Source organism: Solanum dulcamara, chromosome 1, assembly GCF_947179165.1.
Source record: "Solanum dulcamara chromosome 1, daSolDulc1.2, whole genome shotgun sequence".
Classification (NCBI taxonomy): domain Eukaryota; kingdom Viridiplantae; phylum Streptophyta; class Magnoliopsida; order Solanales; family Solanaceae; genus Solanum; species Solanum dulcamara.
The window spans coordinates 57711733-57724797 of record NC_077237.1 but is presented as its reverse complement, the minus strand read 5'-3'; the positions used below and the strand labels follow the sequence as shown (position 1 = coordinate 57724797).

The 13065-nt window shown below is 34.5% G+C and overlaps 1 protein-coding gene across 6 annotated transcripts; it reads left to right on the top strand.

The window, feature by feature from the left end:
- The first annotated feature begins 1326 nt into the window (after nt 1-1326).
- Nucleotides 1327-10218, top strand: LOC129887958 (uncharacterized). Of its 6 annotated transcripts, none has more exons than XM_055963333.1 (9): nt 1327-1458; nt 2389-2461; nt 3296-3355; nt 7456-7558; nt 8174-8750; nt 9143-9278; nt 9367-9534; nt 9623-9767; nt 9964-10218. In XM_055963333.1, exons 2-8 carry the CDS (start codon nt 2390-2392, stop codon nt 9704-9706), a joined length of 1200 nt encoding a protein of 399 aa, XP_055819308.1. In that variant the 5' UTR covers nt 1327-1458; nt 2389; the 3' UTR covers nt 9707-9767; nt 9964-10218. The 6 variants fall into 6 exon arrangements, with proteins under 6 accessions (XP_055819308.1, XP_055819267.1, XP_055819264.1 ...); XM_055963292.1 differs by having other exon boundaries at nt 1327-1476; XM_055963289.1 differs by having other exon boundaries at nt 1327-1480; nt 9623-9762.
- The last annotated feature ends 2847 nt before the right edge of the window (nt 10219-13065 follow it).

The window sequence follows — 13065 nt, the reverse complement described above, 5'->3', positions numbered from 1 at the left end:
TTTTGGAGCTAACCGCACTGATGGAATTTTAATTCGAGAGAATTTACCAAGAATGTTGATCAAGGTCAATCTTAGGCCAAATTCTAAAGACTAAAGCGCCAAATGGCCTCAAACTCTCACTGATTTCCACGATACTCGTGCAAATCATGCTATTAGCCTAATTTGAGCATATCGGTGCTGATGGAACCATCAGAATTCCATTTCTGAGATTGTTTTCTAGGAGTTTTGACCGAAATCAATCATTTAAACTCCAAGAGTTCTAAAACAGGGAAACAAGCATAAACCCATAACGAACGACCAGACGACCGAATTATTAGTGCCAGCAAGTCATAAATGACTTGGGATTATTACAGGAAAGATCTAAATGCTGAAAAGGTCGGAAGATGAAAGAAATGGCCCGGAGGATCATTATAGTACTGATTTTGATCCCGCTGCCAGGCTTACATATACCGTCAACAAACCAATTTTCATATAATTTCCTCTCATGTAAGGGCTTAACATGCCCATTTGTTCCTTTATTAGAAATTTTTTATACTTTTTATTGTTTATAAGCGTCAATACTTTTTAAATAAATTTTAAATATTGAAATTAACTACTAAATAACAATTTTTGGAGTTTCAAAATTTTGGAACTCACCCTGTAAATGTGGTGAGTTGGTGGAACGTCCGGTTTTTCATAAGGGAGGTTAGAGATCGATTCTCCTTGCCAACACAATTTCAATCGAGCTCGTCACATTGAACTTGACTAGTACAATTTATATCTCATGTATAATTTGTGTGCTATTGCGTAAGAGCGAATTTATCTATTGCTCATTTGATGGATAAGAAGTATTAATTTCCCCGAGAGTTCCAAAATAAAAATAAATTTTGGGAGTCTAGAATCAATGTTTTATTGGCTTGATCCCGAAGCTAATCTATTATTTTGTTGACCTTATATTTGACTCTAACCTTAAAAAAAGAAAAAAAGTGTGAATCATGAAGGTTTTGATCTTGGCTATAAAGGATTAGGGTTGCACTTTGCTTAATTGTCATTTAGATTTTAGAATTGTAAGGTCTTATTTGTTTTTAATAATAATAAGGCATCTAAATTCTAATGCACATTTAAATGATTATGATGTTGTCTCTAAATGATTAAAATTCTTTATTTTTTTAATATGTGAATGTACATAAAACTTATTTATTTGTAAACCTTATAAGTATAAATTCAAATAAAAGAATAATCAAATATTAGAAAAAAAATCAAATTTTAATAACTAAAATAATATTTTGTGGAGTATAAGCATTAAAAATTACTTAGAATTTACTAATATCCCTTCATTTAAAAAAGCCGGTTATCCCTGTAAAGGGTTATACCCGATTCCCATAATCTCTTGCATTTCAAAATTTCCCCGTCAAATATTTACATAAATCAATTTTTGCTCGAAATTTGGACATCTAAGGATATTCTGGGGATCATTTGGTATCGTAAACCCTAAGAGTCGGTATTTATTTTTCTTTTCTTTTCTATTTGAGTGATGTGATAATTTCTTAATCATGTAAATTTGGAGCAGCTGTATATAAATTATGTTCATTTGGTTTTGTATGTAGAAAAAAATGGAACTTTGTCATTGTAATTATTTCAGACTTAAATCGATTTTCCCTATATTTGTGATTGTGTAGAAACTGAAAGAGTCTGAATTATAGAACAGTATTTTAATTAATTTCATCAATCTATATAATTTTTTTTCTTAATTGAAAATGGGAAAAATAAGGTGTAGGCAGTTTGATCAACGTCAACATGATTCTCTGCTCTATTCGAAGTGTAGGCATTTTGATAATTTCTTTTTTCAGTTTTTTAGTTAGCACTTGGGAAATGAGCGTTACGATATTAGTCGTCATTGTTTCTAGGCACTTGTGTTTAGTTTTATACCTTCTCTCTGATTCTTTTGTAGTTAATATCTGATCTGGAAATCATTTTTCTGGTGTATGTGATTGTGGAGAAGCTGAAAGAATTTTGAACTACTACCCGATATCTGCTTATCATTTTCTTGAACCTCTATATTGAAGGAACATTTTCATTAATCAAGAAATGGGGAAAATGGAGTGCGTGCATTTTAATCCATATTCTTTTTAGTATACAAGTATTATGAAATTAATTGGAACTGAGTGTCGCAAATGGATAATCCGTTAACCTCTTCTAGTTCTTACGCACATATGGTTATCTTTACTTTTCTGTTTTTGCAATATTGTTTTTCATATCTGATTGCTGTGGGTATAAGCAGTTAGAAGTGAGGTATAAAAATGACTTCTCATATGGTGCTTAATAGGACTATGGCTTGTGAGGCCAGTATTTTTTATCCTGTCCTGATAAATTAAGTTGGATGCACTGTTTTTCTTTGCGTGTGTTTAGAATGTCCACTAGCAGGGGTGACCACTCTTTTGATGTAAAGGAGCTATTGGAGATTAGGGCAAGATGTAAAGAGGTAATATCTGCTCTTCCATCATGTCATAATATTTGTTATAGTATATCCATGGAAGTAATAACCTCACTTGTTTTGGACTATGGCCTAGTTGTTGCTGAATATTCATGGAAGTAATGCTGGAACTAATTTCAGGATTTTTTCATGGCACTTGAGTATTATTTGATTCATGAACAAGTTAAATGCAGATTTTAATTTATGTGTCTTAATTAGGTGAATGACATTCACCGCTGTATTTGAATTTTTGTTGGGTGATTGGTTAATTGCGTTAGAATATAAAATATTTAAAATCAATACTATAAATATTATTGGATTTACTTAAGTAATAGCAAGTAAAAGATGGTTTAACTAGACAAGTAATCTTTTTTTTCCACGTGCTCTGATGCATGCGTTAGTACTACCCGTACTGTTAATCTACCTTGAATTCAGCATAAAATTATACAAGAATTACCGTGTAACTAATGCATGTATTATGGAGTAATATGGAAACTAAAAGTGACAACCAAATATCCGACTAATGATTCGGAATTTAATACTGCAAATAATTGGTTGAACACTTTTAAGTGAGAAATCTTGTGTGCAGTATTTATTTAAACTGTTACTGGCTTTGCTTGATTCAAAAATTTGGGAATCAGTGTTTTTGTGGATTAGTCGAAATGTTTCACTAATAAACCAAGTCGGAGTCACTTTGGGTATCTGCTGATTTCTTATTTTAGTTTTGCCTGCTTGTATGTTCATAGCTTTTGTACAAATTATTTTCTCATAATGACTTGATATGTGATAACTTTCTTGCTAGTTAGCTTTCTTTGCTTCCTTTAACTTATCTCTTTTTGGCAGCTTAGGAAAGAAAAAGATATGCTGAGGGGTTCACAAAGTCGGAGTGTTGAACTGATCAGAGTAATTTCAAATATCTTTATCTTTGTTTGTTAATCTTTTGGTTTCTATCTTTTGGTCATTATGAAGTCATCTTCAGATGTTGTAGACAAATAAAGTTTTGTCATGCCCCAAATCCATGTGACTGGCAATCTGGAACTCTACCCGACCATCCCTAATTATGCACCTAAATAATGAATGCAAAAACTATTGAAAGATTCCAATCCTTTTAAGTATTGAAAATCATGCATGAGTACAAAGTTAAATCAACCACATATTTCTTATAAATGAAATATTCATAAAAATAAAAATGTCTAATGCATGCATGAATATGAATAACCGTAATTACAACCCAAAAGAACGGTTATCGTCTATGGAGCCTCTATGAAAAGGATTAAGCTAGGAAATCGAGACAGGTCTCAGTGACTTAGAATATAAAAATCTAAGCTCCATGAGAAGTAAGTGGAGTCTCACCAAAAGTATTCAACTGGAAGATGTGGAGCTGGCCTAACCGCATGGCTCAGGATGGTCAACACATAATCCTGAAATCAAAAGTTGAATGGCCAAAAGGCCTAAGCTTCACATGCCTAGTATGTGTCATATAACCGTTCCCCCAAGATACGAGACAAAATTTAAAGAAATCAAGTGATATGCTTAGACATTGATATTAGCAAGATGCACTTATATCAATTATCAATTTAGACAGTGAAATGAAGTATCAAAATAAACACATTTCAAAGTTCTCATTTTAGCAATAAAGCTTAAATAAAATCATGTGAGATTTTATCATTTACCGGGAGTACTATACCTTCATCATCACAAAATGTAAAGTCAACTAGGTGTGCTTAAGCCGTGAAGCAAGACTAAAAACGGGTTGAGTGTTTTCGTGTTGTCATCAAGGTTCTAAGGCATACTTTTCCTTGCCAATGACCCTTTTCTGAAGAGGAGACACTAAATAATTGATTTCACTTTACCGTTATCTTTTTCACTTTCTTTGTTCATATATTTATCATTCATGCTTATATTTATTAGTCTGTAAAAAACATATATATTTATATTTTTTTCTCTCTGTGTCTTCTTTTATTAAAGCTCACACTTTATTTGTCTTGCGATTGAAGTCCCAACGGACCTTAGAACTTTTTTTATGCATTTTGCTTTTGATAACACTAGTTCATAGTAGCAAGTATTATATACCCTACTTGCTCAGGTCGTCTCATCAAAGTGTCGTATGAATCGACTCAAGCATACTAATAAAGTAGCACAATAGTACCCTCTCATGGGACACTCTATCGTAATTCCTAACCATAAGGTAGGTCCTATGCCTACACCAGCATGTGTAGTTTCATGGCATCACAAGGAACAATGTCCGAAGCCAATCTCGGTAAACTCTAGTAACTCCTAAATTATCAACCCTGACCTTCATAGGCAATTCAACCATTTGAGCAAAAAATCAAATAAAATCCTTTTACAATTCATGGTAAAGAATTTAACGATAAATATCGTCTTTAAAGATTCAGCAAGTGCTATTTCAATATGTAAAGGTTTTCAAAACGCTACACTTTACATTTTATAAAAATCATGACAAATAGCACTTAAACTATTTACAATGCAAGGAATGGTGCAATCCCAACTTGCCCGCCCCACAAGTTAGGATTCACTTTAAACCATTTTACATCAATCAGTTGAACAATATGAATTTTGGGAAAAACTTCGAGAGTTTGTAAGTTTCAACATACGTCAAATCACTTTCCAAATTTTACCCCAAAGAATCTTTTACAATATACATATACGAATTTACGTAAAGCAATAACACATCACAACAATACCAACTAATCAACTAAGTGTCTGGCACTTGAATATAACTTCATAAGTTCAGCAAGAATCCCTATTTCTCAATTCGAAAGTTAAATCCTTGAGTTTTAACTCCAATTTGTCCATTACATGTGTGATGGAACCCAGTCACTCCTTTAGAAACTAAAGCCGAGATTATTCATGAAAACGCAACACTATTCATCTTCTTTAGCAACAAACTTTTCAATTTCAAAACTAGCTTTCTAGGGTTTCATGATTCAATATTCAAATCCAAGTCCTGTCTACGATGTCCATGGAACATAATATACAAAATTGAAGTGAAAGGAATGCCTCTTTGTAGGACCCTAGATTTTTCATGAATTGTGTACTTTATAGGTTCTTGATATTTTCTTCACAAATCTATACTTTTCCATGGTGTCGGAGCATTAGGAAATGTATTTAATGGACCAAATCTACCAAGCAATGCATTTAATACTCGCCTATAGCATTCATAGAGTTGGAGCTATCCCTTCTCTCTAACTCCAAGAACTTTTTCCAAATAATTAAATTCTCTCCTGAAATACCTTAAAAAGGCTATTTAAGTTGGGCGCCACAAGTGACACCTCGGGCCACAATCGCACGCGTGTTATTGATTTCTTAAAGTTTCTTAACACCAAGAGTGGCATTTCAGCTGGACTTCACTGTCAGCATCTCTTTTGTTCCAAATTTGCATTCCAACTTTGACTCCTGTTTCATTGTTTCTTTCTTCTTTTTTTTTCGCAAATAGACATAACATTAATAAATCCCTTCTTTTAATTTTTGCACCCAATTCATTTCATGAAATGTACTCTCTTAGTCCCAATTTCCTTTTCTTTTTTTCTCATTTTGTCTCTAGGTAATCCAGTTCCAGTTTCCTTCCGTTCTTTTTTTTTCTGTACTCATTTTGTCTCTACGTAATCCTTTTTCCCCCCTCTTAGTCACTGCCAAGTAATCCATTGATTCCAAATTTCCTTTCTTACCTTGCCAAATAATCATTGGTTTAATGATTACCCCCATTAATCATTGCTTATTCATTAATAAATAATTATTTCCCAAAAAAATCTAATAACATCGATTCTTCAATTAATTCAACCACTTATCCCATGGAGTTATAATTTATTCAAGCTATACCAATATTAATTACAAGTGTTCCCATGACTTTGTACCAATATTAATTACAAGTGTTCCCATGACTTTGTTACGCTCGCGCAGGCCCAACATAAATCAAATTTGATTAAATTTCATCCTTTTTCTCAATAGTCCTAATTAATTATAGAAATTCTCAGGGCTTCACAAGTTTTTTTGACAACAAAAACTGCATTTACTAGTTGAGTAGTACCATCTACTTATTTGGCTATAAAGCTGGTGATGTTCTGCATTCTTGCTGATGTGCTTTTATAGTTCTCTGTGACAATAGTGTTGACATAGATTTAAAAATCTAGAGGAGCACAAAATATGGCCGTTGCTGTTTATCTTGGAACATACAAATGTAGAAGCATATGAGAGGTCTTTTGGATGTCTCTATGAGAATAGGTTGGAGCCATTAATATTCTTTTCCTTTTTGTGTAAAGTATCATTTGTATCTTACCTCCTAATTTTTCAAATTTGTGCCTTGGCTCCTTTTGGCCAGTGGAAGAGCCTCCCCCCCCCCCCCGCCCCCCCACCACAAAAAAAAGAAAACAAGAAAAGAAGAGAAGGCAAGACTTTAGTTTTACATTCCAATTAATATTTACCCTTTACCCATGCCATTTAACTGCTTTTTTTCATGTATGTTTTGGTACTTACCCTTTAGCTATGTACAATCAAGTTTCTAGTAATCAAAATTATGAGGAGCTGGCACACTTTCATCTATTACTCTTGCTAACCATGAGGTTTTATATGTTCTAGTGTAACGAGATAGTTTATTATTTAATGCTTCTAAAATCTTTATGTATGTTATTGTCTTATGTTGATTCTTATAATTCATAAACTAATGTAAAGAGGATGGTAAAGATCTTCAGAAATTCGACTGCACGACAATTGGCAGTCTTATCTTATGTTGGTTCTCGGAATGGAATAGAGTAGGCTCTACCAACAACTGTGAAGTATCAACTATGAGATCTACTATCTTGTAAAGATATAATGTTCTAACACAACTTATTGTCATCACAAATTAATTTCGAGTAGTTGACTGTGAAAATAACCACTATGAATACAATCAACTTATATTGTCAATCCTGAACATTCTATTATCTCGTTGAAAATCTTGGGAGACTAAGGTGAAAATTTGACTTCCTATTAAATATATTTTACAGATTTTAGAACAGCATGTGCAGACATTATCTGAGGCGCGAGAAGAAGAAAAAAATCACACCCAGAAGCTGAAAAGCGAGCTGGAGAACTGTTCCCAAGAGATAGGTAGCACTCAAAATATTCTTGTTACAGTATATATGACTAATTTTTATTTTACTTGGTAAATATTCCTTAGTTTCTTACCTAAAGTATACTACTCCCGGACTCCTGGTGCTCGGAGCCCCAGTCCATAAAAAGATTCAAAAAAGGAAGAGAATTCAAGTCTATGCCTCTGATAGGACTCAAATGGCAGTTGACTGTTAATTCTCCAAGTTGGAGTCATCTTTTGCCATCATATGAATGTTTAGCATTTTTCTTGGAGCAATATCACCTTTTTATGGACTCGTATGGTCTTTTTCTGGTTTATATCTTTTGCTTTTGTTGCTCGGACTCTTAAAAAATGTTGACGGTGCGTGTCGGATTCTCCAAAACTAGTGTATTTTTGGAGAATCAACACGGGTGCGACAATACTTTTGGAGAGTACGAACAATGTAATCTTTAGCCGACTTGCACCTTTATCTGGTCATTGTTGACTAGTAACTTTTTATAGGTCATACCCTTTATATTTTGTAGCTTCACATAAGGTCAGTCCTCCTCAATAGTAAAAATCTTATCTATTTTATTTTTTGTTGACTTGAATTGCCCATTTTAGTCTCGCCATATCCAATATATTCGTTGTAGATTACCTGCAGGATCAGCTGAATTTGAGGAATGAAGAGGTGGATTCTCTAAGAGAGTGTGTATGCAGCCTTCAATTGAAACTTGCAAACCTTGAAAACATGGAAGAAGAGGTTACAAGGTTAAGGGAAGAGTTGGAAACATCAAATGCTGAACGCTTATATTTGTTGCAGCAGTTGGAAAACAAAGAGTTAGATATAGAGGGCTCAGCTTTGTGCATAGAGAGACTAGAGGAGTCAATAGCATCCATGGGTCTAGAGCATCAATTTGAAATAGAGAGTATGAAGCTTGATTTGATAGCCATGGAGCAGAATTATATTGAAGCTAAGAAATCCCAGGATGAAACAGCTCAAGATAGTGGTATGATGAATGAGCTTATTCATGACCTCGAACTTCAAATTCATGATGCAGAGAAAGTATTTGAAAGAGTAGAAAAGGAGAATGTAAATCTTAGGGAACAACTCCAGGCATCTGAATTGAATGCCAAAACATTTTCTGAAAAAGTAGAGGAGCTATTTCGTGGTTGGATACCGAACAATGATGACAGCTCCTCAAGTAAAGAAGATGACAGTGCTTCTAGGTATGCAGTGAGCATATACTCAGATCTTGTCTACCATTACTTTATTAGCTTAAGACGATGCATGATTAACGTTAAAGACGATGCATGATTAACGTTAAGTAAATAATATAAGATCAGATGTTTCAGACAAGTTGCTATGATGTGAAAGAACCATGCTTATTCCAGAGTAAATTCGTAGTTTGATTCATCTGATAAAGCAAATTGTCGTTCATGATTTTCACATTTGGTAGATGCATTTTATTGTTCGTTGGATATAGTAGTTGTGTATTGTCTTGTAGTTGACCATGCTTGTATTAAGAATCTCTGTGCTGAATACCTGTAATTATAGGAAAGCTAAATCATCTTTCCGACTATTTTTACATTTGTGTTTCACACTATTCCTTTCGTTGAAGCTGCTGTGGTGACATTTTGAGTCCACTCCTTGTCAAACTGGCTATTTTAGGGCCATCAGATGTTGACTTGACTGACAAGATGAAGGAAATGGCAGGTCAAATAAAGAATTATGAATCACTTGTAAAGAAGCTTAAGGTATATTTGTAGTTGACATCCGTAGAAACTTTCACATCCAAGTCTTAATGCGATTTAATGCTGTTGGTACATTAATTTGAATGGGTAGGAAGAGCTGAGAATGGAAAAGCTAAAAGCCAAAGAAGAAGCAGAGGATTTAGCTCAAGAAATGGCTGAGCTGCGATATCAGATGACTGGGTTGCTGGATGAAGAACGCAAACGTCGTGCATGTGTGGAAAAATTATCTTTAGAAAGAATAGCTGAGTTAGAAGCAGAGGTATCTACATTTAAATCTGTGACTTAGTATGTCCTGTTAGGAGGAGCCTTTTATGAGGTCCCTCATAGTTTTTTTTTGTTTTAACAAGGTTGAAAAAGAAAGGATGAAATCCTTCACTGAAGAAGATCAAAGTAAATCCATCACTGTTTCTAGACATGTCAGTGAAGCATAAAGACAGGTCAAATGTTGTAATTCGGAGCATGGCTGCTGGTGGAGCGTGTGTTTAAGGTCTGGTATCTATCTTTACTTGTATTTCTTTCAAAGTGTTTACTGAAGGAAAATTAATTTGATTAAGCAGCAATTGCCAAAAAATTCTGACCAATAGTTGTATCATCACCTTATGAAATGATGTTATGGTTGAAAAGTTCAGTTTGCTTCATTGTTTACAGAACAAGTTTACATGCATAAGAGTGCGCTTTCTATTTGCAGCTGGAAGACGGCTAATGCTTGATGAATCAATGTTGGCTTTCATGTACTAAAAACTTGTTGGTTCCAGATGAAGCGCTGGGTTATCGGGACTGCACAGTTTAGTTTGATTATGGAGCTTTTACATACAGACTCATGCTGTACAGATTTATATTTTTCTGGCTGAACGATGGAAGTATTCAATGGAAATGTTATTTATTTGAGCTTTTCCTTGAAATTATTGGGTGTTCCAGTCCAGTGTGGACACTTACTTTGTAATCAGTGTTGTCTTGGAAGGTGCTTGCGAACTTTACTAATGGGTGCCATCTGAATTGTACAGTTTTTGAGTGAGATCTTGGTACTATAGAACCAGGTTACTTTATAAACAAGAATCTGTTTCTTTACAATTCATCCTTTAACATATGAATACCCTGAATTGATCTATAAACTGAATATATGTGGGATTAGAACACTGCTAAAACTATTTCTTTTTGGCATCATCAAAAGATAACAATGCTTAGTAGAGTCCTTTCGGAGAACATAACAATATTGTCCAACACAAGAACTCAGCAAGTCTACATGGAAGATATTTTGATGCATCCTTGTAATCCATAAGGACAAAATTAATAGGCATCACATTATCTTACAACACTGATATGGTAAGATTTAATATGGTTTTGATATTCAAAATGTGGCTCAAAAATAAGTTATATTTTCTAAGAAGAAATATTTTATAAGTTAGTTCTAAAGAGTTCTGTCAAGGGAAACAATAACATCTTTTAATGCACCTTTGCCTTCTTGATCATCATTTTTTCTCCTTGAACCTGCTTCTGTTCTCCCCAATCAAATACCATGGCGGCGGGCGGGCGGGCGGGAGGGGGGGGGGGCGCTTTATCATCACAATTCTTGATCAATCCATTTACATATATTGTAAGATTGATATTAGAGCTAGAGTTCATCGTTATATGAATGGTTTTAGGAATCCTCTTATCAGAAACTTTAGGGTAGCATCCCTACCGAATGATGTAGATATTTCCCACATACAGGCTTTCGCTCAGACTATAGTGGACCTTTCTCATCGGATTCGTTATTCCTATAGGGACAGGGAGTAGAGTTAGAGGACTCACACTATAGGGTTTTATTGTAAGACCCCGGAAGTCAGAAAGTTGGAACCAAGGAGAAATTCTCAATTTTAGAACTGATCTCATGTTTACAAGTCACTCTACGACTAGTAAGAGTGAGTTGTAGAGTGACCTCTTAAGTATTGTTCAGTGCCACACACACAAGAGGTTCTATGACTCAACAGGACGAGTCGCGTCCTGTTGACGAGTCGTAAGAATGACTCATTTCAAAACATCAGAGACCATCAAACTTGCGGGTTTTCAGGCCTTCAGGACAAGTCTAGATGACGACTCGTAGGCACAAAGGCGAATCAAAATGATGACACGTAGGTAAACTTCAGAAGTGTCACGACCCGAACTAGGACCAAGTCACGACACGACAATCGGAATGCGAGGGACCCTAACCATAAGCCATTTTAGCATACATTGCATACATAAGGTAAAGAACAAGATAAAGATAAGCAGAAGTAATCATCACAAGGGAATGGGACTAAGGGAAAACAACTCATCAAACGTCCAAATCGGACTACATCTTAAACTGTCTAAACATGCCTCTAGTCTAATATTTGATGGGAGCTTAGGACAAGCTCTTAGCTCACCCTAAAAATAAAAGAAAGTCAAAGAAATAACAACATGAATAAAAGTCATGTCCTCGATAAAATGAGGACTCACCAACTCCTTGAGAACCTAGGGCAATCTCTAGCCATGAATAGGATTGTCGTGAGTGTCGTCCATCCCTACATTATGAGACAATGAAGGAAAAATATGCGTTAGTACGTTTGAATGTACTAAGTATGTAAGGTACGCATGAATAAGTAGAACGTAATCAATATGCCATAAGATGCATGACCAATCATAATAAACATGAGTAAACTTAAAGGCATTTAATAACGTAGGAAACTCATGGTCATTGTATATCATAAAAATTCATTATTAACTCATAACTTGGCATCTCATAGCTTAACTTCAACTTGTGTGGGATAAGATAGTAACTGCCTATCAACCCATCTTTGAAAAACATATTAGGAACAGCTCATCTTACTTAGTGATTCTTAAAAATCCATAACTTCGATGAGAATTGTCCTTATCACCATCTTGAAAACATATTTGTGTGAGAATTGGACATATCACACTATAATAGCATCTTTGATCTTAACTCTGATCATCATCATAACTTTCTCTTTAAAAATCATAATCTCAACTTTTACTTATAGAAACTTTCATTGAAAATCATTCAACTAATGATCAACTCATAAAATCATCTTTAATTCATAATCATAGCTTGAAAATAGCTTTATGCATGGGCATTCATAATTCAACTTAATATCATGCAATTCATATGAGAACATGCATATAATGATCATTGATAACATCTAAAAATGAAATCAAATCAGCCCCATGCAATTCATCAAATTAGGGTTCATAATCAATTGAAAGTTAAATGAAAACTTAAGAAATATTTCGGACTTCATGGGTGAAAAGAGCCCACAAATCAATCCTCACATACCTTGCTTGAATTCACTAACAATTGAGGAAGAAACCTTGTAGAAATTTGAAAAGCCTAGCTCGAGCTTGAAGAAGAAACCTTGAGAGACTTTGTTTTTGCCTTAGAGAATTTTGGGAGAATGAATTTAATAGGAGGGGAATTTGAAGAATTGAATATATATAGACTTTGAACATAGCCATAAAGGTGTCTAGATTCATTGAACCAAACTTGGAAAAAACACAATTGCCCTGCATTATGTCTGGAAATTTGACCTTACGATACTGTACTTACTGGTCGTTGAAGAAACGATGAGTCGTTAAGATGACTCATTTTGCATATCTTAGAAAAGTACCAAAAATCAAGTCTCTGAGGTTTACAAATGATTGGTGTTTACGATCTGTCAACTTGTCTACGGGTCGTTCCTTTGGCTCGTCCTGCAGGTCCCAAAAACCTGCAAATCTAAGGGTCTCTGAAGTTTTGTCATGAGTCTTTCTTACGACCCGTAACAACTTCTATGAC

Bases quoted from the DNA above. Each gene is read 5' to 3' on its own strand.
- LOC129887958 (XM_055963333.1), top strand. From the start codon at position 2,390: ATGTCCACTAGCAGGGGTGACCACTCTTTTGATGTAAAGGAGCTATTG. The intron at 8,751-9,142 runs GTATGCAGTGAG...CTTTCGTTGAAG, and splicing joins GAAGATGACAGTGCTTCTAG to CTGCTGTGGTGACATTTTGA. The intron at 9,279-9,366 runs GTATATTTGTAG...TTGAATGGGTAG, and splicing joins CACTTGTAAAGAAGCTTAAG to GAAGAGCTGAGAATGGAAAA.